The sequence below is a fragment of the Stigmatopora nigra genome, chromosome 6 (genome assembly GCF_051989575.1).
Source record: "Stigmatopora nigra isolate UIUO_SnigA chromosome 6, RoL_Snig_1.1, whole genome shotgun sequence".
NCBI classification, from domain to species: Eukaryota; Metazoa; Chordata; class Actinopteri; order Syngnathiformes; family Syngnathidae; genus Stigmatopora; species Stigmatopora nigra.
In genome coordinates this window covers 5,572,072-5,594,916 of record NC_135513.1, presented here as the reverse complement: position 1 = coordinate 5,594,916, position 22,845 = coordinate 5,572,072, and the positions used below count along the sequence as shown (strand labels likewise).

General features: G+C 37.4%; 5 protein-coding genes across 6 annotated transcripts; 3 read left to right on the top strand and 2 right to left on the bottom strand.

Annotated features, from left to right (window-relative positions):
* The first annotated feature begins 1,900 nt into the window (after positions 1–1,900).
* On the top strand, positions 1,901–8,690 carry gtf2e2 (general transcription factor IIE, polypeptide 2, beta). Of its 2 annotated transcripts, none has more exons than XM_077718548.1 (8): positions 1,901–2,112; positions 2,682–2,850; positions 5,532–5,614; positions 5,793–5,900; positions 6,149–6,331; positions 6,411–6,504; positions 7,331–7,446; positions 7,879–8,690. In XM_077718548.1, the coding sequence occupies exons 2-8, from the start codon at positions 2,691–2,693 to the stop codon at positions 7,996–7,998; spliced, it is 864 nt and encodes a 287-aa protein (XP_077574674.1). In that variant the 5' UTR covers positions 1,901–2,112; positions 2,682–2,690; the 3' UTR covers positions 7,999–8,690. The 2 variants fall into 2 exon arrangements, with proteins under 2 accessions (XP_077574674.1, XP_077574672.1); XM_077718546.1 differs by having other exon boundaries at positions 2,670–2,850.
* smim18 (small integral membrane protein 18) lies at positions 3,346–4,979 on the bottom strand. Its single transcript, XM_077718550.1, has 2 exons — positions 4,834–4,979; positions 3,346–3,963 (listed from the first exon to the last, which is right to left on the bottom strand). Exon 2 carries the CDS (start codon positions 3,956–3,958, stop codon positions 3,626–3,628), a length of 333 nt encoding a protein of 110 aa, XP_077574676.1. The 5' UTR covers positions 3,959–3,963; positions 4,834–4,979; the 3' UTR covers positions 3,346–3,625.
* dctn6 (dynactin subunit 6) lies at positions 8,498–10,276 on the bottom strand. The gene is made up of 7 exons (XM_077718549.1): positions 10,046–10,276; positions 9,784–9,848; positions 9,555–9,660; positions 9,276–9,361; positions 9,140–9,187; positions 8,927–9,069; positions 8,498–8,804 (listed from the first exon to the last, which is right to left on the bottom strand). The coding sequence occupies exons 1-7, from the start codon at positions 10,072–10,074 to the stop codon at positions 8,718–8,720; spliced, it is 564 nt and encodes a 187-aa protein (XP_077574675.1). The 5' UTR covers positions 10,075–10,276; the 3' UTR covers positions 8,498–8,717.
* hgsnat (heparan-alpha-glucosaminide N-acetyltransferase) lies at positions 10,166–16,298 on the top strand. The gene is made up of 19 exons (XM_077718544.1): positions 10,166–10,551; positions 11,234–11,352; positions 11,427–11,563; positions 11,836–11,951; positions 12,036–12,105; positions 12,210–12,279; positions 12,441–12,544; positions 12,718–12,794; positions 12,898–12,928; positions 13,007–13,167; positions 13,241–13,356; positions 13,451–13,572; positions 13,935–14,061; positions 14,161–14,247; positions 14,378–14,455; positions 14,666–14,736; positions 14,829–14,941; positions 15,108–15,290; positions 15,496–16,298. Exons 1-18 carry the CDS (start codon positions 10,374–10,376, stop codon positions 15,287–15,289), a joined length of 1,959 nt encoding a protein of 652 aa, XP_077574670.1. The 5' UTR covers positions 10,166–10,373; the 3' UTR covers position 15,290; positions 15,496–16,298.
* A 326-nt stretch (positions 16,299–16,624) lies between these two features.
* Positions 16,625–22,437, top strand: LOC144197867 (recombining binding protein suppressor of hairless-like). The gene is made up of 11 exons (XM_077718545.1): positions 16,625–16,877; positions 17,485–17,520; positions 17,668–17,763; positions 18,137–18,302; positions 18,759–18,933; positions 19,018–19,155; positions 19,252–19,364; positions 19,496–19,636; positions 20,142–20,297; positions 20,400–20,503; positions 20,795–22,437. The coding sequence occupies exons 1-11, from the start codon at positions 16,858–16,860 to the stop codon at positions 21,129–21,131; spliced, it is 1,482 nt and encodes a 493-aa protein (XP_077574671.1). The 5' UTR covers positions 16,625–16,857; the 3' UTR covers positions 21,132–22,437.
* The last annotated feature ends 408 nt before the right edge of the window (positions 22,438–22,845 follow it).

The window sequence follows — 22,845 nt, the reverse complement described above, 5'->3', positions numbered from 1 at the left end:
CCTCTGAAAAGAACATTTCACACCAGCCTGCCAGTGCTTATACTGTCTTACATAAGCCCCACCAACCTCCTCACAGCTTACACTGAAATCGATAATAGGTGTTGGGTCCTCCTTTCTAAATTGCCTGATTTAGCCTAGGATCGCCACCTTCGTATTATGATAGCACAACAGGCCTTTTATGCCTCCTCCATAAAACGTGCATCTTGTGTCGTGATCCATTTTACTATCTTGATCAGGTGAAACCAGGATGCTTTTATCCTGGAAGGTTAACAGATAAGTTGTATCCTTGAGACCTAGGCCAGTAGAGCAGGTGGAACTTTTTTTTTTTAGTCGCCTCTGTCCGTCTGGTTTGAATAGTTGCTGCTCTTTTGTGGCCTATGACTCATTTGGCTTTCTGCAGCTGGTCGAACGCAGTGCTACTGCCATCTAAAGAACAGAAATTTAAGTACACTCAACCCAAGTACGTAGTTGTGGTGTTGGTCACAACACAAGACCTGGTAAAACAAACACAATCTCGTAATTAAAACAAATGATATTTTGCATTATATTTCCATTGCAAATGCAGCATAGTCATACTGCAACCAGCTACTCAATCTGCTCTTAACACATTATCATGGGTGAATAAGGCGTACTTACATGCTGAAATTGAAAAGGAATTAATTCTCTGCTTTGGTTACATAATGGCTTTGGCAACGCCTGTAACTTCATATGCAGAAGTTTTGTGCTCGAAAAGTGACTTCAATTGAAATAATGAGGACCAACTATCCACTGCAGAGTAGTAATTAATGTTTGCCACTTCATATGTCTTCCGATTCTCTGATGTCTAAATGATCTCCCACATTCCCGTATGCAGTTTCTGCAGTGGTTTAACAGTGTTTCATTCATTATGAATTAAGTCCTGAATTAGGCTGCTTAGACATAATTCTTGTACGCTCACTTCTAGGCCTGACCTACTGAATAACATTAACTTAAAATGGTGGAGATGCTAATTTGATATCTGATCTCCATTTCATTAAGGTGTGAGAGTTTCTATGGACCTATGGATATTTTTTCTTCTTTCCTTTTTTGGGATACTCCCACCGAAGTCTGAGGTAACAACACTCCCTCTCCTCCTCCTCCTCCTGTTTAAAAATAAATCATATGCAATAAATTATATGCATGCATTTGTACAACTATGACAATCCAGGATGGTTTTTAAAAGACTTATTCTTTCCCAGGGAGTATTGCTCATATATCAATTTCTCTTGCTGGAACATCCTCAGCTCTCTATTTGCTTTTAGTGACCTGGATAGTTGGTGGCCTCATCTCACCTGTTCCCCCACCTCATTACCCAGGAGCACAGTGGGCAGTCAGCAAACTTGCAGCTTCAGCTGACTGCACTGATGCACTCAGTATAATAAGCACATGCAGCAGTATATCTGGAGAATGGAAGTTATGGCTCGTTGGGTCTCCGTGTCAGTACATATTTGAAAGCTATTATGTAAAATGCCAAGCATCGATTACCGTGCAGAAATTATTATAGTCAATGACAGACAACGATTCAATGCAGGTACCGGTACATCATATTTTTGGGGGAATAATAGCCTTTTTATTTCACCAGTCAGTGACATGAATAAATACTTCAATTATGTAGCATAATAATGAATAGATTCACATATATAAATGTTGTACATTGATTAGTTGGCATAAAGACAAAACAGTAGACGTTAAAACCTTGTAGAATAGGACTATTCATGACAGTTACAACACATGCAGAAGTAAATGTAGTGAGTATGTTTCTATCCATTAATATAGACAATAAAATTATGAAAGCAAAAAGGAAAGAAACAAAAATGTCATCATGCAGTATACTGCCATACACGCATATATCCAGTGGGAGGCACTGAAGTGTTGAAAGATGTTAACTGGTCATATTTGAGGAGCAGGGGAAGAAGAAGTATGGTAGGCGGAAGCACTGCAAACGAAAACAATTGATCACATTTATTAAGTTATTATTAAAATCAGTCACAAGGGAAGAAAGGCACAGTAGTAAGTGATTGTCTGAGTTCAAAAGGACGACTTTTTCGGTCGTCCTCCTGGACCTAAATCCAGAGAGGAGCAGTTGTGTATAAGGTAAGATCAATAATTTGCTAACGTTGGGTTCACATCAATACCAAAGTGATCGCATTATTCATTTAGGTTTAAACGACTTAATGTCAGTAAGCTTTTGTATCTACTACTATCGTCAAGATCGTCGTGAATTGTGTTGTTTCCCGCTGATTAACGTGCTTAATCAGTTTAGATTTTTCGTTTTTCTAACATAAAGACCAATGAAACATCAGTAGGCTACTTATCACCTTTTTATTAAGGCTTAATGTAACAAATGAACATATTGTTTTTTAAGTGATGCTCAGACACTGAAGATATTTTAAGTACGTATCTTAATTTATAATAATTAATTTGACTTCTGGTTACTGTATTTGGATTTTAAGGTTAAAATCAGAAATTTCAAATATTAGGTTTATAAGCACTACTTAAAAAACAAAAGAAAACATGCACATATACTCATTTTATTATTTCTGTTTGTTTATTCCTAAATGAATGTGTGGTTAATTGATGAGTCTAAATTGTCCATATGCACTCTAACAACCCGTCTTTCTATGATATGCATTTCACTTTGTTCCATTCAGATATTTGAGCAGTTGGTCAGAATGGATCCTGCTTTGCTGAGGGAGAGGGAGCTCTTCAAGAAGAGAGCTTTGTCCACACCAGTTGTAGAGAAGAGACCAACTGCATCAGATTCTGGATCGCACAAGAAGAAGAAGCCTCGAATAGAAAAGGAGGGTTCATCAGGTTCTAAACAGAATACTGGTAAGTGAATCATATCCGATCTGTCTGATATCATGTTTGAATTAAACTCTTGAATATGCACGGCTAACGTGACAGACCTATACAACGTACATTTGTTGTGATGACAACCTATCACCTTTAGAATATCTAGTTCAGTGGTGCTTAACCTGGGTACCATTTTTGGTGTCCTTCCTTTACAAAGCACACAAAAAACACATTTATATAACACACAAATGATTTATTAGTCATTTACAGCATTTGTAAAGCTTAGATAAGAATATGTTGTGGGAATAAATGACATAGCCGTCCCTTGATTTCTCCCGTGATAAAATGGTCTTTAGATGTCTGTCTGCTTTCAGAGAATACTCTTTACAAATAGAAACACTTTAGTTTAGATGTTTACCAGCATCTTGTTTGTTATCACACACGGAATTATAAGTGCTTTTATTCAACCACTTTCTCTGCATCTCTTTTTAAACAAATTCAATGGTAGCATACAAATTCATTCACCTCATGTTTGATACTTCTGCAATTATGCTTTAAGAGCCATTTATTGTACCAAGTGCTTTTTATGGTATCTTTTGTCCTCCATTTTTTTCCACTTGTGTTCTTTTGAAAATAGGTTCAGGATCACTGTTTTGCATTGTGTGATCGTCTATGAATGGAATTTAGACAACTTGTTAGTGAAGAGCTTATTCGTCAGTCCAGTTTTTTCAGCCTGACCCGGTTTGTAGGAATCCTCTTGACTGTTGAGCAGTTTTTGAAGGTCTCCTCTGCAAGGGTTTGCCTTTGTGTTCTATTCCACCTCCGTATGAGATTCCGATTCATTGCAGATGCTAGTCATTAGCTCGCTGCAGTGTCCTGATCCTACCTCCTGTAGTTGTTCTGGTTGTATCTGCATTTTTTCTTTGGCACACCATCCACAGTCCAGTAGCTCGTATAACATGGCCAAGGCTGCCAGAGATAAAACAGTGAGGATGAACAGCAGTAGGATGATGAAGCAGGCCACGTTCCAACCATCATGGAAAGGATAGGCCTCCTTCATCTGTAAGGAAACTTTGGAGAAAGGACTGTCCTGTGTAACCAATGTCAGATTGTTGATGGCTGTTGTTGTTGTGATGTTGGCCATGATTCCTTGTTGGAAAAATTACAAGTGAATTACTATAATTTCATATTTCAATTTTAACCTCGTGATAGTTCGATTTTAATCTCTTAATATTTAGAATTCTCTCTTGGATTATTACAATCGATGACTTCTTGTAATTACCCACGGCACACTGGTTGGGAAACACTGTGTTAAAACATGTTTAACATGACTAATGAAAGGACTGACAAATATAAAACTAACCTAAACACACTATTAACAAACTAACTCAACTATACAAAAATAATACTTTAAATACCTAGTATTCCAGTGGCCTGTTAGTGTTAGAATGGTCCTTTTATTGAGAAAAACGGAAGTGTTTCTTCGTTGTTGTGTTTGATTTGCTCTATAGTTTGGGATGGTAAATGTTGAGTATTTTCAGTTCAACCTTTTTCTCGGTAAAACATTAAATAGGGACATCACGAACAATAACGTCAATGCAAGTACTAACAATAAATCAGGCCCGCCCAGTTGCTTGGCCTCTTACACTTTTCGCTTTACTGTTGAATTGTCAATGAGAGCTTCCGTTTTCTACCTCTGCTTGCAGATGAGTGCACGTCAATGCTTAGTAGCTCACTGAAGAGACAAGCAAATGGATTCATGTTTATTTCATAGTGTATGATCCATCTTGGCCTAATTCCAATCATGGTTGTCTCGAGAGCTTTAAAATCACTTCAGTGTAATATTTATGTATGTATTATATTATAATACATTCCACATTCATCTTTGTGACATGTATACAAATACTACTATGAATATGGAAAGAATGTGCATGAAACCTCTGCGTTCGCACAGTTTGATAACAGCTTTCATTCCTCACATTTTTGTCTCAGTAACAAAAACAAGAAATAGAAACCCACCTTCTTCTTCTGGTGATGAGGATGCTATTGCTTTCTCTTCCTTTTACTGCCCCACCTATTTCTTTTCATCCGCTGCCTCCTCTACAGTGCTCTCATGCGCCAACCGCCGCCACTCCTTGCAGAGCTTGATGGATGAGAATGCTCTCCTCTCAGTCATTGGCTCTTGCCCACTAGCTGTGTCTCCAACCGATTCGTTAACTGGCCTGTCACAATTCTAGGGACCTGCCCACAGTGCAGCTTAATACAAATAGCTGATCTCAGTCACTGTGTTAGTGCACCCCTCTGCCCTGATTGGATCGTTTTTGCAGCCTTTGTTGGTAGAGTTCTCTCATTGGACTCTAGGCACATAATGGGACAAACCAAGGATGCCACGATTGCATTATTTTACGCAGTGTTCAATGTTTTTATTCATAATTGAGTCATATTTTTTTCTCACTTAATAAATAATCTAATGAAAACATGTTTTTTTTGTTAAATCAAGCATGTTCACAGTTATCAATACTGTTACTACTCTTTGCTCTAACAGTGCAGACTGTATTAATCCATTTTCCATACCGCTTATCCTCACTAGGGTCCAAGGTGGTGCTGGAACCTATCTCACTCAACTATCGGCACTAGGAGGGGGACTCCTTGAATCGGTTGTTGATACTGTATTATAATTTTCATCATCCTAACTCATTTTTCTTTTTTCTTTACAGAGTCTAGTAATGGCAGTTATAACATTAAGACCAGCTCTGGCTACAAGTTTGGTTGTCTTGCAAAGATTGTCAATTACATGAAGGTAAAGTAGAACTGTTAAATTTAAATAGACATGAACTAAAACAATATAACTTAATGAAAAAAATATATATATCACCAAAAGTCATAACAGCTACTGTACAATTGAGATAAAGCTCAAATGAATGTTTACCCATATCTGAGGTCTAATTTAACTTGTCTTTTACACTTTTGTTGCACAGACAAGGCATCAGAATGGCGACACGCACTTCCTGACACTTGATGAAATTCTTGATGAGACCAAACTTCTTGACATCAGCATGAAACAAAAGCAGTGGCTAATGACAGAGGTCTGTATACACTGATCAGTGCTCTACAATATGGCTATATTGTGAGGATAAACAGTATGGAAAATATTGATATAGTGCCATCAAATGGCCAATATTACGACTGTTTTTTCCCCTTACCGCACACCACTTATATCATTTAAAATATAGTCATGCATTACTTTACTGGATACTTAAATTGAGAAAATATAAACAACAATGGCTCAATTACAGATAAATCTCAGATACACTGCATTTTCTACACATTACAGGCTTTGGTAAGTAATCCAAAAATTGAGGTGCGGGATGGCACATATGGCTTCAAGCCCAAGTACAACCTGAAGGACAAAAAAGCTTTACTGAGGCTGTTGGACAAACATGATCAGCTCGGGCTCGGAGGAGTGCTATTGGACGAAGTTGAGGAAGGGCTTCCCAACTCGGCCAAGGCCTTAAAGGTAACTCCAATTAACAATCCACCCTTATTTGAAAATGTCCTTTTTATGTAGAAATTAACTGTCTAATTGTTGCTTTCAGGCATTAGGGGATCAGATTACATTTGTGACAAGACCAGATAAGAAAAAGATTCTCTTCTACAATGATAAACACTGTCAATTTCTGGTGGATGAAGGTAATGTTTTAGAATTCTATCTGAGTTTGCCTAGTAGTCTTTGTCTGTTTCTGTAAGCAAACCGGATTCCCACAAATTGTGATAAAAAAAACTGAATTCAATGGTATAGAAGTTCCAAATTTCATGTTTTATTCAGGTATATTTGAAATAAAGGTTCAAATTTTTAAACTGAGAAGAATTACAGTTTTAAGGAAAATATATGATGATTGTTACAAACTTTGGTTTTAACAAATCTGCAAAAGAAAAAGTTGAAACAAGGAGAGATGTGATTCCTGTTATAAATACGTATGCTGTCCTATTCTTATCTGTAGGTATCTAACTTCAACTGACTTGGGCCTTTTATTCCTAAAGTTCTCTCTAGGTGAAAGATAGACTGCACGTTGGCCAATTTAATACACTGATCCTTTCCCTTTGTTGTCTCAATGTTGCAATTTATCTCCACAGTTGCTTAAAGAAGTACTGAAATAAAATCTGTCATACAGGTCTTAAATTGTCTTATGTATTGTAAAATCATTGTAGGTATTTAATCAAACAACACACTAACTCTGCACCAAATACGCGCTCGCACTCATTACATTATAGTGATTTGAATCGAAACGTGGAAAAGTAAATATTTCCCATCCTGGCGGAGGGTAATTTGCCTGATACAATATTATTGGTTTACGCTTTTTACAAAATGAAATTACAGTGTATTTACCTTTTTGGGAGGTATCTCTTTTCCTGTTAGCTATTTGACAAACGTAAAAATGAATAGTACATTTTTTTTGTGGAATTTGTGAAATATGGCTTAATAATATGGCTGATATTGTTTCTTTTTTTATGATAGAATTTCAGAAACTGTGGAGAAGCGTTCCGGTGGACTCGATGGATGAAGAGAAGATTGAAGAATACTTGAAAAAGCAAGGCATCACCTCCATGCAGGAATCCGGACCAAAGAAAGTGGTGAGTGTTTATTGGTTTGTAATCAGTTTGGTCACCAAATTATTGGACTTCATTTTCTTCTCTACTTAAAACTTAAACATTTCAACATACAAGGCATTCACTGTTTTTAAAGTTATTTTAAATACACATCATCCCATTTTACATAGTAGTTGTGTCCAATTCACATAAATGTATTTAAAAAGGCTAATAAGACTGTCTTCAAGTACGTACTATAAAATATAATTGCTGCTTATATTGCTGATACTGATTGTCCAACTATTTTTTGAGGGCAACAGCATAGTCAGCTTGAATGAAGCATGGAAAAAACATTTGTGATTCCATTTGTCTCAAGAGGTTTATCTGCTAAGTCTTGGCTGGAAATGAATAAGCACCAAATATTCATTGTATGCATGACCGCCTAGCCTTCATTGACTTTTTGTGTGCTCCCTGCAGTTACCAGTTCAAAAGAGGAAGAAGCAAGCTGGTCAGCGAAAGAGGCACTTCAAGACTCACAATAACCATTTGGCAGGAGTACTGGAGGATTATGCAGATGGTGTGCCAGTCAAAAAGTGAAATTCCACACTAGGAACATCTATGCCTCAAATACTCTATTAGCTTGGATTGGACATCTTGTATTCCTAGTGAATAGTGACTACTTTGTGGAGTTTGTTTTAGCTATCAAGCTAGGAGGAGGATTGAAGAGATCATTTATCTAAAATGGTTTCACACATTGCCATTATTGAAGGGGATGTTACCACTTTACAATCCACCCTGAAAATGAGTGTTAAATATTTTTTTTCTGAAGTATACTTCAATACCAAAGTCTGTATATGGAGGGCAATATTTTCTTCTTACAATTCTGTATTCAGCTCCTTCCCAAGTAAAAGGTAGGAAAAAAAGTTCATCTTTGAGTTCGACCTGAGTATTTTACTTGGCAGGGGCATTTCATCCTCGTTTTAATAAAATAATGTTGGAAATTTCTTATACATTTTTCTAAGGTCTTTTAAATGGTATTTGAAATGAATGAATTACTGATTTAAAATGAAAGTTAATTAATTGCACAGTACATAAAAAATGCAAAACAGCATTTTATTCATCAGATTATTAGTTAGCAGAGCAAGCAAAGGATATAAATAGTCAAGTCATCTGTTGTGGTTATGATATTTCAAAAATACCAGTAAGAAAAAAAAACACTGATGACATGTTTAATAATATATACATTGACATGTTATTTCAGCGTGAAATAAACATTTTAATAGTCACAATTCCATCTTTTAAGGGTTTTCAACTATTTAACTATGAATGGCTTTGATGGTTTTCTTCAAGTGATGGTAGTTGGGCAAAATCTTCATTAAAAAATCTAGTTGAAGTGTTTGAGGCTGCAAAAAAAAAAAAAAACAGGAGAAATGTTTATGCAGTTTTTTTTCAATACATTAGCCAACATATTAAACATTTTTAATACCACAACTCTCCATGCACCAACCAATGAGTAACCATTTACCTGTGGCCTCTCAGTCTGCACCCGCCTCATACATCCAGACCCATAAATGACTGTGTTCTCAGGTATGACCTCACAAGTGTTCACCTGGCAGAAGGCCCCAATGATGCAGCCGCTGGTTAGGATGACGTTCCTACCTACATCAGCTAGATGGAAAAAAATAGAAGGTAGTGAAGAACTAAAATAACCTACATTTCCAGTGGATGTAAACCTCACCTTTTGATTCTATAACATTGTTGTCTCCGATTTTAAGGGCTTGTGACACTGGATTATCAGTTAAGGAAAAAACTGGATGGATCAAAGGCTTTACAAAAGTAAATTATTTTGTAAACACTAGCAGGGAAAAGGATACAACAGCCAACTTCAAATACATTATTGATGCCAACAGTCATCGTCTTTGGTTCCACTTCAGTATCTGGTGTGATGTTTTCTGGGTAACTATTAAGAGAGAAGCAAGCATGTAACATTGGTTTCAACTGCTAGTCAAGCATAATATATGCTTAAATCACTAATTAAAAATAACAGTTGCAGGTACATCAATAATTCAAATGTATGCTGTTAGCAGATGAGCAGTAAAGGGGGTGGGGCTTAGCTATTAGTTGACGTTATTACAATAGACGATGGATGTTACCTGTTAATAATGACAGCTTGTTCCTCGATCAAATTGCCTTCTCCAATCACAATGGGCCCAGCTTCTGCAATAATTCGAGCTTTTGGATGGACCACAGTCCTTGGGCCTGGGTAGAAAAGAGTATGAGGGTTGACTGAGCCAGACACAAGCCATTTATATACATTATAATGAACTCTAGTAATTGCTATGTAGCTACAACAGTGACGTTGATTGGAATTAAGCATCTTACCTATAGTAACATCTCCTTTGATCTCACTTTCAACACAAACCACAGCCCCTGCTGCTATCTTGACGCTATAACAAAACAAAACAAAAATTATGACATGCACAATAGCGAAACGGAGCATCTGACCACAGCTAAAAGCTATATCGTTAGCCGCCTTGCAGCCATGTTTACTTTGCTGTAACAAGCCAAAAAATATATCTGTTGGTCAACCACAACCTTTAAAAATAAAACTCCGAAAGTTAGTAAGGGAAAGCATTTAGCCTACCTTTTCTGCGAGCTTTGTTTATCCGCCATTGCAATGGAAAATCAGAAGGGAGTTGCCTGTCTCGACACTCGATTGTACACTACTCGATAATCGACTGGACAACCTTACAGTTGAAGTTAAGTGCGTGTTTTTCGTCTCCCTGCCTTCTTATGTTATAAATGAACTTATTTTCGCTCTCATGCATTAAAAGATACTATTTCAGACAAATGTTTCACTAACATACTTTGCGGTATAACCAATGCCCGTGTTTGGCATCACTGATGTACTTTGACCCTTCTCGTTTCCTCTAATACCAAAAAACAGGAACAAATCGGAAGTGAAATCTGACATGACTAAAAGGAACATAAACAAAAAAATCAGAAAAGCGGACACTTCAGTCTTCGTGGCTAAAAAGACACAAGAGAAAGAAATGGCAAACTGGGGGGGACATAAGATGTTTTATTTGTCAGCAATTGCCACACTAATAGCCATTTGTGTTGCACCACTGAAAGCTGAACTGTTTTCCTGTAAGTATATTCGGTAAAAGTACATTTGTGTTAGATGAGCTCGCACGCTAATAGCTAAATCACAGCACTTTCACCCATGGCTTGAATATCCAAAGTATTTACGCGATACTTTTTTGTCTAATTAAATACAAAAGAATTACAAAATAAAATGCACATGATGAACAACGTGTGATAGATACTATACATTAAATCTTGCTATAAACGGCTATCAAAACTAGGTAGTGTCCATCTATTTAATGACATTTTTTTATGAGAATCTCTAAAGGCGTTTAAAATTCTCACTTTGTGGTAGATGTGGGATTAATGAGCATGTGGTTTTGCAGCCCAGCCCTCCAGATCACATGCCTCTCCCTGGAAGGCATTAATTTTACAGTGTCATCACCCTCTACTCAAATGATTCTTATGAAATTCCACATATGTTCTATTGGGCATAATCAATTTAATAAAATAAATAGGGAGTACAAGTGCATTTGCAGTTTTCTATTTTTAAGTTAGTTTTAGGATATCAAAATGGCCATTCTGATATTATGCACAATTGTATGTGATAAATTAATTGGTGCACATTTGAAGTGAGTGATCTAAATATCCCAAGTGCAGAAAATAATGTTGGGGGCTGTCAATGCAAAAGTAAAAGGACATAACTATCATTTCACACTTCTCACATGCATGTTTCTATTTACAGCTGGTTTATTTCAGAGTACACAACATTCCAAGTTAAAGATGGATGAAGCTCTTTTGACAGTCATCAATGAACTGGAAACTGAGGTGTCAGTGTACTGGATGTCTCAGTGGTGCTATAAGGTAACTGCACATCTAGATTTAACAAACTGTTGTGATCTGTACACACTTAATCTCTTGGTTTTTGGATGTGTTAGTGTCTTTATCAACCACTTGGGGTGGTCCCTGCAATGACAACTCCAGGACAGCCAGGCTCAAAAGAGTTCATTGTGAGCACGCAACATGAAATTACACTGCAAGCTAACAGCACCCATGGTGTTTTGGACCTTTGCACGTGAGTTGCAGAAATGATCTTGTGTGCTTGTATTAGGACTCAGTCCAGGGCTTTGGTGATGCTGTTTCACAAAGAATCTGGATTCATGAAGAGGCTGAACGGTTTTTACTGTATCACGTTAAAAAAATCAATCGGTTCTTCTCAGTTTTTACATTTATTCAGTATTTTTCTTTGAATATTTTAATTTTACAGGGTCTATATTATTCTCTCTAGCACCAAGTATTTGAGTTCACTTGGATTTGTGTTGTTTGACACTTAAATTCCCTTTCTAGAGTTTCATTCCACTTTGGGGAGCAAGGCAACTACTCTCTATGGCTTCAAAATATAAGTATCTCTATGGCCAACTGCTCCATTGTGACTGACGTGGACCCAATAAATAGTTACACACGTAAGTCAATCACACAAATATCCTGATAATGGATGTTTTTTTTTGTAGTAATGTAATGTAAATGTTTTCTCAACCCCGACACAGCCATTCTGATAGCATTCCTTGTCTTTGCTGGACTGGGATTGTTTTATGCTTTGACAAAAGCAATATTATCGTAAGTCTTTTTAGAAACTGCAATATAAGTGATTGCTTGGTTTCATTTTTTTTAAACAGTAAGGAGGTTTTGATCATTTGTTAAAATGATTATTTCTTCTTTAGACTCGATTGGGTAAGGGGGGCCCTCTTCAGAATTGGTGGTTCCATGGAGACTGAGAGGCTGATCAACTCTGTGAGTATTTATCCAAGGGCTTTTGGCTATTACCTTAGTTTAGAAAACTGAAATAGAAATTGCTGCTTTTGGTTCTGGGGTGCCCAAAATGTATTCTACTCTATCCACTAAATTAAGTACCAGGTTTTCACTGGTTTTATAACTCAAATGTCTCTTTCAAGGAGCTGGGCTCTCCTGGCAGGACAGTGAGGCCAATGACTGACAACATACTCCCACCTCCACCCAGTCCTAGCCAGAGGTTACGCTCCCTAGACACATTCAGAGGGTAAGAACTGTATTTGTGACTTTGCATCACTCAATTACTTTGGTGATGGGCTTACAACAATAAAAAAAAAAGTTTCTGCTTGGCATCGGTTTTGTATATTTCTTTTGGCAAAAGTTAAAAAAAAAACATTTGTAACTACCTTGTTTTATGCTTTCATGTTAATTATTTTGCAGGATCTGCCTCATTATTATGGTATTTGTGAATTATGGAGGAGGACGATATTGGTTCTTCAGACATGAGAGCTGGAATGGTAAAGATTTGTTTCATTGCTATACCCGCACCTCAAAATTGGGTCCTTAAGTATTTCTCTGCTTGTTTGTAAAAGGGACTGTTTGCTCCTTGTACCATTCTAGGCCTAACCATTGCTGATTTGGTCTTCCCATGGTAAAGATCTAAATTTCAACCAAGATTTGCATTTTTATTCTTTTCATAACATCTAGGACTTGCTTTATTTTTTTTCAGGTTTGTTTTCATAATGGGCACATCCATCGCACTTTCAATCAATGCCATGCTTCGTTCAGGCTCAAGTCGCAGTTCACTGTTGAAAAAGGTAGTATGGAGGAGCCTGCAGCTTTTCATCATTGGGATCATCATCATCAATCCCAATTACTGCCAGGGTTTTTGTGAGTTTAAGCCTGAGTGTTTTTGCCATTCTCCTATGTTGAGCTCTTATATATAGTTTAATTTACACCACAGTGTCATGGGACAACCTGCGAATCCCAGGTGTGTTGCAGCGCTTGGCTTGGTCGTACTTTGTCGTGGCCTGCCTGGATCTGTTGGTAGCCAGGGCTCATCTTGACATCCTACCAACGGTTAGATACACATTTATAGACAATAAATATTTTTATTTTTTTTAAAAATTAAATCTAGTTGCATTCTGATTTAGGTAATGCTTCCCTTTCCCAGGATGCATGGTGGTCCTCTTGCGTTGATGTATTACTCTACTGGCCAGCTTGGATTTTTGTGCTCCTCCTAGAAGTGGTATGGCTCTGTCTCACATTGCTACTTCCTGTACCAGGCTGTCCAACGTGAGTCATGTGTACTATATTTAGTGACTAAGTTGGTTCTTGTATTTCATCACTAGGGACTAGATTCCACTGATCATTTTAGTCAATTACTGTGGGTTTTCCAAGTTGGTTAAATAACAGGGTTTGGCAAAAGTTTAGATCCAAACACAAACTAAATCAAGTTGGGAAACGGAATGGCGCTGTTTACATATCTGGTAAACTTCTAGCACTTGTAAGGAATTTGTACTCATCTAAGGAATGGGCACATACTGTGGAAGCCAAGTTTTGATTTGGTGATTGATCACATCCATGTTTATTTTTTTTTCAAGTGTCTTTTATAATTTTGTGAAATTCACTTCACTTCTACTTCTGTTCTGGAACAGTGGATATCTTGGTCCAGGTGGAATTGGAGACATGGGCTTGTATGCAAATTGTACCGGCGGAGCAGCTGGTCTTGTTGACCGCTGGCTGCTTGGAGAAAACCACATCTACCAGACAACTTCAGCCAGGGTAAGCCAAAGACAAACAAATCTGACTGATTAAAATTGGCACTTGGCAAACACATGAAAATGAGATAATTGTAGACTCAACCTGTATTTCCTTTTGAAGGTCATTTATGCCACTCAAACACCACACGATCCCGAGGGGGTTCTTGGCAGCATCAACTCTGTTGTTATAGCTTTTCTTGGTTTACAGGTACATATATCTCTTTGTCTGTTTCAAAATGTTTTCTTATAAACCGAGGTGGGCAGTGATGTTTTGTATTTACGCCATTTACCTTTAGCGTTACATAAAATAATTTAACCTTTGTCTTCAACTTTCTCAGGCGGGAAAGATAATCTTACACTACAGAGACCTTCATTCAAGTATTATATCAAGGTTTCTCATTTGGGGTTTCTTTTTGGTGAGTATCATTTATACCTGCACAGCCAAGTGAGATTTAATAATTTTTGAAATTCAAAAGTAGAAATTGGCAGCATACAATTTGTAGACTGTACTCCAAAGATTCATTCTTTTTTTTGTTTTGCAATTTGAATCATGTTGAACTTTTTAATGACTAAATGTTTACTCTATGCACAGGATAATTTGTAATATTATTTTTTGTATATCACAGGGTATCATATCAGCTGCTCTCACAAAGTGTTCCACAAATCACGGATTCATTCCTGTCAATAAGAATCTTTGGTAATACTATCTATTCTTGTCTATGGTATTTTTGTTGCTTTTCCAAGATGTGGGGTTAAAATACTTAATAATCAATTTCTTTTTGTTTGCAGGTCTCTGTCATATGTTACAACACTTGGCTGCTTTGCCTATGTACTGCTTGTTCTAGTTTATTACATTGTAGATGTTAAAAAGTGGTGGTCTGGAGCACCATTCTTTTATCCAGGTAAGAATTGCACCACCAAGAGAGTCGATTTTTTTAATAAGACATAACCTGGGCACCCCTGCCTTTGCAAAACTGGTGTCTATTTTAGAAACTAAGATACTTTACTTCAATAATGACCATTTGCCTGTTTTTAACTTAGAAGTGCATGTTTTATTTCTTAAATCAGGCATGAACTCCATCCTTGTGTATGTCGGCCATGAGGTATTAGAAAACTACTTCCCCTTCCACTGGCGCATGGTCAATACTCAGTCCCATGCTGAGCACCTTACTCAGAACCTGGTGGCTGTTTCTTGTTGGGTCCTCATCTCCTATGTGTTATACCGGAAGAAAATCTTCTGGAAAATCTAAGGTGGGATGACTTTGGATTCAGGCTTGTATAGATTTATCATTTAAAATCCATGGAAATGGAAAAAAGGGGACTTTTTACAACATTGTTTAGAAAAATATGCAACAGCACTATTTTCATGGTCTGTTTGCTTAATGTTTTGATGTTTGGAATACATGTATACATACTATATATAAAAAAAAATGACACTTTGAATGACTTTTCACAGATTTCTATCAGCTGACTTCCACTAGACAACTTGTGACTCAGGAAGAACCGGGACCAAAATAGACTAGAATTTGATGATGTTCATGGTTCATTGTTGTTTTCCCTTACACTAAAGATTAATTTTTTAATTCCCCATTTTGCACAGTCTCCAAGTATGAAAGTCATCACACCCAGCTGTCTCGCCCCAATGTAACTTCAATGCCTTCTAGTTTTATTTAGCAGACAACTTTCAGTTGTAACATTTCTTTTCCATTGCGCAAATGAATGTAACGCTATTACTGACCTCTCCATCCAGTAAATCATACATCTTGTCAAATATTAAAAGTACTATAGGTTTCAAAGATCAATATTTGCTGCTGTTTTACAGAATGCACAAGTGTGTTGGCTTATGTATCCTAAAACTATTTACCATAAAATTTACTTTGGTGCTGATGCATATTCTCTGTCAAATGATGCTTTGGAGTATCACCTCAGCCCGTTTATGATTATTTTATTGTTTTGTTAAGTTCAACCCCTTGCTTTTTACGTTTACTGATCTCTAGCTGGATACATTTTCCATTCGCCACTTAAAACTGAGTCAGTGCTGCACATTCTCTTTGCAATAATTAGTTCTTCACAAATCATGTTGCTGTGTCATGCATATTTTGTAATTTTTATAATTTATATTTCATCTGATGCAATGCTATGCATAATTTGAAGCGAAATCCAGAATGTTGTTTGTGGTTTAATACATGGTTGACTGTTTACATTGTACTGTACCATTAAAAAGAATTTGTATAATAAATAAATAAGTTGTTTAATACATTTTGATGGGTATAAGGTTTTTGATAATATGTTTAAATATGACATTTTCATGCAAAAGTGCATGCATGAATAAAATAATGCATTCATTATCCTATAATTGAATTAGTGTTCCCATTAATGTGGACAGTGAGCATATGCAATATTTTACTGTCTTCCAGTTTCGGAACAAGTCTGCATAGTGCTTGCTTCATTGCTCAATGTAGCGTGGGAATCTAAACTGTAACGTCCTTGAGAGGCGACAGATGTGTGGGTTCTCGTCAGTCTCGCGATAGCAGTGGGTACTTTAAACGGTTGTCTATTGTGAGAATTTTTCTGTTCACGCGCGACTTTACAACTTTCCCACGCCTGTTGTTTGGGCGACTCGTCGCGGCTCCTGCCGCCCTCTCTTTCTCACCCCTTTTCTTGCCCATCGGTCTTCCCTGAATTTGTACTCAACTCCCATTACTGCATCCAGTCTGGTTCCTCTAGTCCTGGTTATGGTGATAGTTAGATCGGTGTGGGCTGCCCTTAGGAGGGGACTCGCATTTGTTCGGGGAGGGAAGGGGGCGTTATTTGGAAAATGGCGCCCGTCGTTACCGGGTAAGTTGATATTATAACGTTTGTTTTATTTATATGTTTATTTTAAAGACAAACCTTTAACGCAACTTGTTCCGCCTACACGTGATCTGAATTTCCTGTGGTTAAGAGGCTTTGATGCCAAGTTCTGATGGCAGTGTAGTTGCTTGTACCTGCCACATATGGACGCACGGTGTCAAACTCAAACTGTCATGAAGTTTTTCTTCGATTGCCAAAGTACTTTTCTTCTACTTCGATTGCATGGATATTTACTGGGTTCCATCAATCAATTATCTTTATTGCCCATCTACTTTCTCTTGGTGCCCTCGCGTAAAATATAGTAAGTGATCTATTTACAGTAGGTTTTAATATGGACCTCTAAGGAAACTACACAAGGTTTAACATTTTATCCATATTTTGTGTATATTACCCAAATCGTATTTCATAATAGTAATATTGGTCAATACATGCATTTAAGTACATTGACTGATCGGTTTCCATTGACGGCAATAGATGTCCAATCTGTTGGACCATGGAGGGTTGGCAGCGATTGAACAAATGTACACAATACAAATGTATTTAAATTCACAGCAGAAGGGTGATTTATATTGCTCTTCTTTTTGTTTTGTAGAAAGTTTGATCTGTGTCAACCTCAACGTTTAACAAGGTAAATATGAAACACTTCAAGATCAATACATTATTAATGCTTTCATTATTCTTTTCTATTGTGAACTATACAATAATGACATGCATTTCTATGTGTATATACTTTTTACATGCTGCATGATGGCTGAGTTCACATGTCCTTTTTCAGGGAGGCAATGAGGACCTACTTGAAAGAAAAAGATGATCAAACCGTCCTCATCCTGCATGCAAAAGTGGCACAAAAGTCCTATGGCAATGAGAAAAGGTGTGTTTTTTTATCTTGTTTGTTGAATAGTAGTAGTAGTTTTGGGAGTAGTATTTGGGATGAATGAATGTGACCTCTGATGCTCAACAGTTTGATTGCATCACAATAATTACTAATCTCACAATTATTTATAAAACAGTTGATCATATGGTAGGTTCTGCATAAATAAACATGAGTAGATTTCCCTGCACTCACATGAGAATGAGGCTGCATTTGTGAATCTGGAAACGATTGACTGTCCACAAATATGTACAGTAACTGCCTAGTTTTTTGTGTGTGTTTATGAACAAATAAATGGCTAAAAGTACATGAACATACTTCTTTAAAGCTTTTCTTTCTTTTTCTTTTTTTTTCTAATAATGTTTTTTTTTAGGTTTTTCTGCCCTCCACCATGCATCTATCTGTTGGGTAGTGGTTGGAAGAAGAAGCTGGAGAAGATGCAGAAGGAGGGCTGCACAGAGCAGGAGGCCCAGCCCTGTGCCTTTATCGGGATTGGCAACAGTGATGTTGAGATGCAACAACTCAACTTGGAGGGAAAGGTTAGAACACTATTTGTGTCACTGAATGTGCTGCAGGAAGACTATATTCAATTGCTTCGAATGATTTATGAAATATTTAAAATAATAGTAATAATTTAATATATAGTGGTAAAACCTGTATTAATTAATAACATAATTTAAAAAATGTTGTATTCAGTTCCTTTATTTCTGCCAATTTTTCCAAACAATGAAGACAACAGTAACCATATTTTGAAAACAAGTAATAGAACTTTTCTTACCAATGCAATGCAAGTTTGAACTAATAAACCACCTATATTCAGCAACAGCTATGACAATTTATATGTTTGGTCTTTTTGTTTTGTGATGAGTTTTCACTTAAGGGAAAATGAACAGAAACAAACTTTTCAAATCAAAACTTCTTCTCTGTGGGATTAAGAATAACATGATTTTTCACTTGGGCTGATGCAACATCGATGTTTTTCTTTCCTGAAATAGAACTTCTGCGCTGCTAAAACCTTGTACATCAGTGACACAGACAAAAGGAAACATTTCATGCTGTCTGTAAAGATGCTCTACGGCAATAGCGCCACTATTGGCCTCTTTCTCAGCAAAAGAATCAAAGTAATATCCAAGCCTTCCAAGAAAAAGCAGTCCTTGAAAAATGCAGACTGTGAGTATCAAAACATAAACAAACACTGTTTTGGAATGAATTCGATAGAATGCCTATTGCTATATTTTCTTCTCTATCCCACAGTATGTATTGCATCAGGCACAAAGGTAGCTTTATTTAACCGCCTACGATCACAAACAGTCAGCACCAGGTATCTTCATGTGGAAGGTGGAAACTTTCATGCAAGTTCTCTCCAATGGGGGGCCTTTTACATCCACCTCTGTGAGTCCTACTTTTCAAAGAGTCAAGTCACCGTGCTTTCTTTTTTACCCGCCTTATTTCACACATCCTAATCATGCTTTCCCCAATTTTGGTCAGTGGATGACGACGAATCTGAAGGAGAGGAGTTTGCTGTGCGCGATGGTTACATTCACTATGGTCAGACAGTGAAACTGGTGTGCTCTGTCACTGGCATGGCCCTGCCTAGACTGGTATGCAGTTACATTTCTGTGAGAATAAAAGGAATAATGTTATTAAAGTGTTGTGCATATGGGTCATACTTTTAGATAGTTTTGGTTTACTTAACACAGCACAATCTTTTTTTCTTCCCTTAATTCATCAGGTTATTCGCAAAGTCGACAAGCAGGCAGCATTGTGGGATGCAGATGACCCAGTGTCGCAGCTTCACAAATGTGCTTTCTACTTGAAAGACACAGAACGGATGTACCTCTGCCTCTCCCAGGATAGAATAATCCAGTACCAGGTAGGCCCCTAAAAATTGCTCAGATAGAAATCAGAATTATAATTCAACCTAAATTCATGCACGCCACTTGCTCTAGGGGTTCAATTCCCTGACTTTGGTGCAGGCAAGAACAAGCTCGATTCCCTCTGGTGGTAGTATGATTGTGAGTGTGAATGTTGGTCTATCTCTCTTTGACCTATGGGTGACTGGCCTCCAAGTCTAAGGTCTATATAGTCTGCCTTTCGGCCGAAGTTAGCTGGGTTGACCTCCAGTAATCCCCCAACCCTTACAAGGATGCGAGGTATGGATGATGATCAATTTATGTGCATTTGGCGCCATCTTGTGTCCAGTAAGAGTATCGTAGATCCCAAAAACAACGTTTAAAAAAAAGAGTGAAAGTAATACCATGTGAAAACTAAGAGAACACTATTTTATGTTGTTAAATGCATACTTCATGTTTTGTCAGGTGGGGTTAATAACATTTACTTGGTAAACAGTAGATGGTTTGTGCCTTTGTGTGTGTTAGGCTGCACCGTGCGTCAAAGAAGCAAACAAAGAGGTCATTAACGACGGTGCCTGCTGGACAATCATCAGCACAGACAAGGCTGAGTATACGTTTTATGAGGGCATGGGCCCTGTAAATTCTCCGGTCACCCCTGTGCCTGTGGTGGAAAGCCTGCAGGTATAGGTCCACATAGACACATTATCTTTTATTTGAACAGTGTTAATGCACTTTTTGTTGACTTTTAAATCATCTTTATTTTCTCTTCCTATGTTAAATCAGTTAAATGGTGGAGGGGATGTGGCCATGTTAGAGCTGACCGGACATAACTTCACTCCCAACCTAAGAGTGTGGTTTGGGGATGTGGAGGCTGATACCATGTATAGGTATGTGAGTTGTGATTAGCACTACACAGAGATACATACATTTTATATTTCATCAGTACTTCAATTTATTTATATCATGGCACTTGAGAATCCTAATTTATTGTTTTAAGATTTTCTATCTATCAAACAGTTCTGCATTTTATGATTACTTGGGTTCTCTGTCACATTTATATGCTTTTTAATGTCTTAAAGTGGGGATTTGGGCAAAAAAGATGGGGGTAATTACTTTTTCAGAGCAATATTCAATATACTTGAATACAGACCCATGTGTTTTATTCATATTCTTTCAAGATGTGGCGAAAGCATCCTATGTGTGGTGCCTGACATTTCGGCTTTCAGAGAGGGCTGGCGTTGGGTCAGGCAACCTGTGCAGGTCCCAGTCACATTGGTCCGCAATGACGGGATCATCTATGCCACTTCCCTTACTTTCACCTACACTTCGGAACCAGGGCCCCGCCCCCACTGCAGTGTTGCGGAGGCCATACTTAGGGCACACACCACCTCCTCTTCGTCATCCTCAGCACCCTCCCAGACTTGTTCGTCTTCAACTTCTTCCTCAATGGGCGCATTTACGAATGTCCAGGGAGTTTACAGCACTCATGACTCAGGCATGTCAGTGTTGTCATAGTGACTCATTGCGAGCACATAATTTTTAAACACACATCATTTAAAGGATGTACTTTTCTGAGGAGGAGCTAAGAGAACACTTGACTGAAGAGAAGTGTGAATTGTAAATTGGTGTTCACTGTGACAGCACCTTTTTACTTTCAGGATAGTTACAGTGCTTGGCCCTGGCCCATTTACCAATGCTGCATTATTGGGAAGAGGACCTTCAACATCATCACAGGGGAAATTCAAACTAGCAACCACTGTGTTGCGAAATGACTGCTTTACCAACTGACCTGCACCACCACTTTAGTGTGTGTACAGAACAATTTTAAAACTATCCTGGGAACTCTGATGGATGGATATATTATCCTATGGATGTTAAACTGAGTCAAATGGCATTTATCCAACGACAATAGATTATGCAACAGGTCATCTTCAATTTGTTTTGGGCAAGGAACCTTCGCTGTCTATTTTTATTTTTTGTGATAGTGTAACAGATAGTACAGCAAACTCTGCTCCTTTTTGGTGTTGCATTAATGTTCCACCTCAATATACAAAGAGGAAACAGAAATGCTCTTTAAGTACGAGCATTAAAAAATGTTTACAGTACTTAATATCAAAAAACACCATTTTAAAAGGCAAGTAAAATATTGTTTTGTATTTTTAGTTACACAAATCCCACATTTTACATGTAAAATATTTTATATCATAAAATTAATGTTATTGTGAAAAAATAACGAAAATAGTATGATGATAACAGCATTGATGAATTTCAATTATGATTATAATATACATTCATTCATTTTACGTACTGCTTATCTTCATAAGAGTCTTGGGGGTGCTGAAGCCTATCTTTGCCAACTAGAGGCATCAGGTGGTGGGCACTCTGAATCAGTGGGCAGCCAATCAAAAGGCACAAGGAGACATGTGCTCACTCATTCCAAGGGACAATTTTGAATGATCAACTAGCCTAGCATGCATTTTACGGCGATGTGGAAGGAAACATGAGTACCCAGAGAAAACCCATGCAGGCTTGGGGAGAACATGCCAACTCTAGACAGGGAGGTCAGAACCAACGGGATCGTACCCTCACAGTTTACCACAAATTCCTCTGATATCCAAATGAATGTTCAATTGCCAAAAGAGTTGTCCGTCATTCCTACTAAAATAAGCACTCAACAGTAAAGGAATTTTAAAGGCCTACCTTATAGTGTAGGTAATGCTTTGTGCATTTTTTTAAAAAATTTCATACATTATGTTTTCCTATAACCATTCATCCTGTGTATTTTTTTATGCATATGAAATCCTGTCAAAGGAAAAAAAAATCTGAAAAATAAAGTTTCTATTTTAAATGATTTTATTCTAAATGTCTAACTTAAATCAAAACAACTTATTATAATTGTGAAGACACAAGTGAGGGTGGGGGAGCATGGTTTTTTTTCCCCCAATACCTAGTTTTGTCAAATTTTAGCTGTATTTTGTTGGTGTATGTTGTACTTTAACTATCTAAAATATATGTATAGAATGCACTACTTAGCTCATTCTGTGGTGGCCCTATTGGGCATGGTCGGAGGTCAAAATTCTGCCACTATTTTTAAACTGGTAGCAAGAGTTCTGGAATGAAACCTAACACTTTGTTAGGCTACTGTTGGAATGTGTGTGAGTTTCTGTTCGTGTCCTTTGCGCTAATAATGTTTTGGCATATTTATTCGACTTGCAGAATAGGTTGTGCT

Excerpts from the sequence above, each read along its gene's own strand:
- gtf2e2 (XM_077718548.1), top strand. The coding sequence starts at position 2,691 with ATGGATCCTGCTTTGCTGAGGGAGAGGGAGCTCTTCAAGAAGAGAGCT. Across the intron at positions 5,901-6,148 it reads AGCAGTGGCTAATGACAGAG|GCTTTGGTAAGTAATCCAAA; the intron begins GTCTGTATACAC and ends TACACATTACAG. Across the intron at positions 6,505-7,330 it reads TCAATTTCTGGTGGATGAAG|AATTTCAGAAACTGTGGAGA; the intron begins GTAATGTTTTAG and ends TTTTTATGATAG.
- smim18 (XM_077718550.1), bottom strand. The coding sequence starts at position 3,958 with ATGGCCAACATCACAACAACAACAGCCATCAACAATCTGACATTGGTT.
- dctn6 (XM_077718549.1), bottom strand. The coding sequence starts at position 10,074 with ATGGCGGATAAACAAAGCTCGCAGAAAAG. Across the intron at positions 9,661-9,783 it reads CAAAGGAGATGTTACTATAG|GCCCAAGGACTGTGGTCCAT; the intron begins GTAAGATGCTTA and ends TTTTCTACCCAG. Across the intron at positions 9,188-9,275 it reads TGTATTTGAAGTTGGCTGTT|TGTCACAAGCCCTTAAAATC; the intron begins GTATCCTTTTCC and ends CTGATAATCCAG.
- hgsnat (XM_077718544.1), top strand. The coding sequence starts at position 10,374 with ATGACTAAAAGGAACATAAACAAAAAAATCAGAAAAGCGGACACTTCA. Across the intron at positions 11,353-11,426 it reads TGTCTCAGTGGTGCTATAAG|TGTCTTTATCAACCACTTGG; the intron begins GTAACTGCACAT and ends TGGATGTGTTAG. Across the intron at positions 14,737-14,828 it reads CCTGTCAATAAGAATCTTTG|GTCTCTGTCATATGTTACAA; the intron begins GTAATACTATCT and ends TTTTGTTTGCAG.
- LOC144197867 (XM_077718545.1), top strand. The coding sequence starts at position 16,858 with ATGGCGCCCGTCGTTACCGG. Across the intron at positions 19,156-19,251 it reads GGCCTTTTACATCCACCTCT|TGGATGACGACGAATCTGAA; the intron begins GTGAGTCCTACT and ends AATTTTGGTCAG. Across the intron at positions 20,504-20,794 it reads GAGGCTGATACCATGTATAG|ATGTGGCGAAAGCATCCTAT; the intron begins GTATGTGAGTTG and ends TATTCTTTCAAG.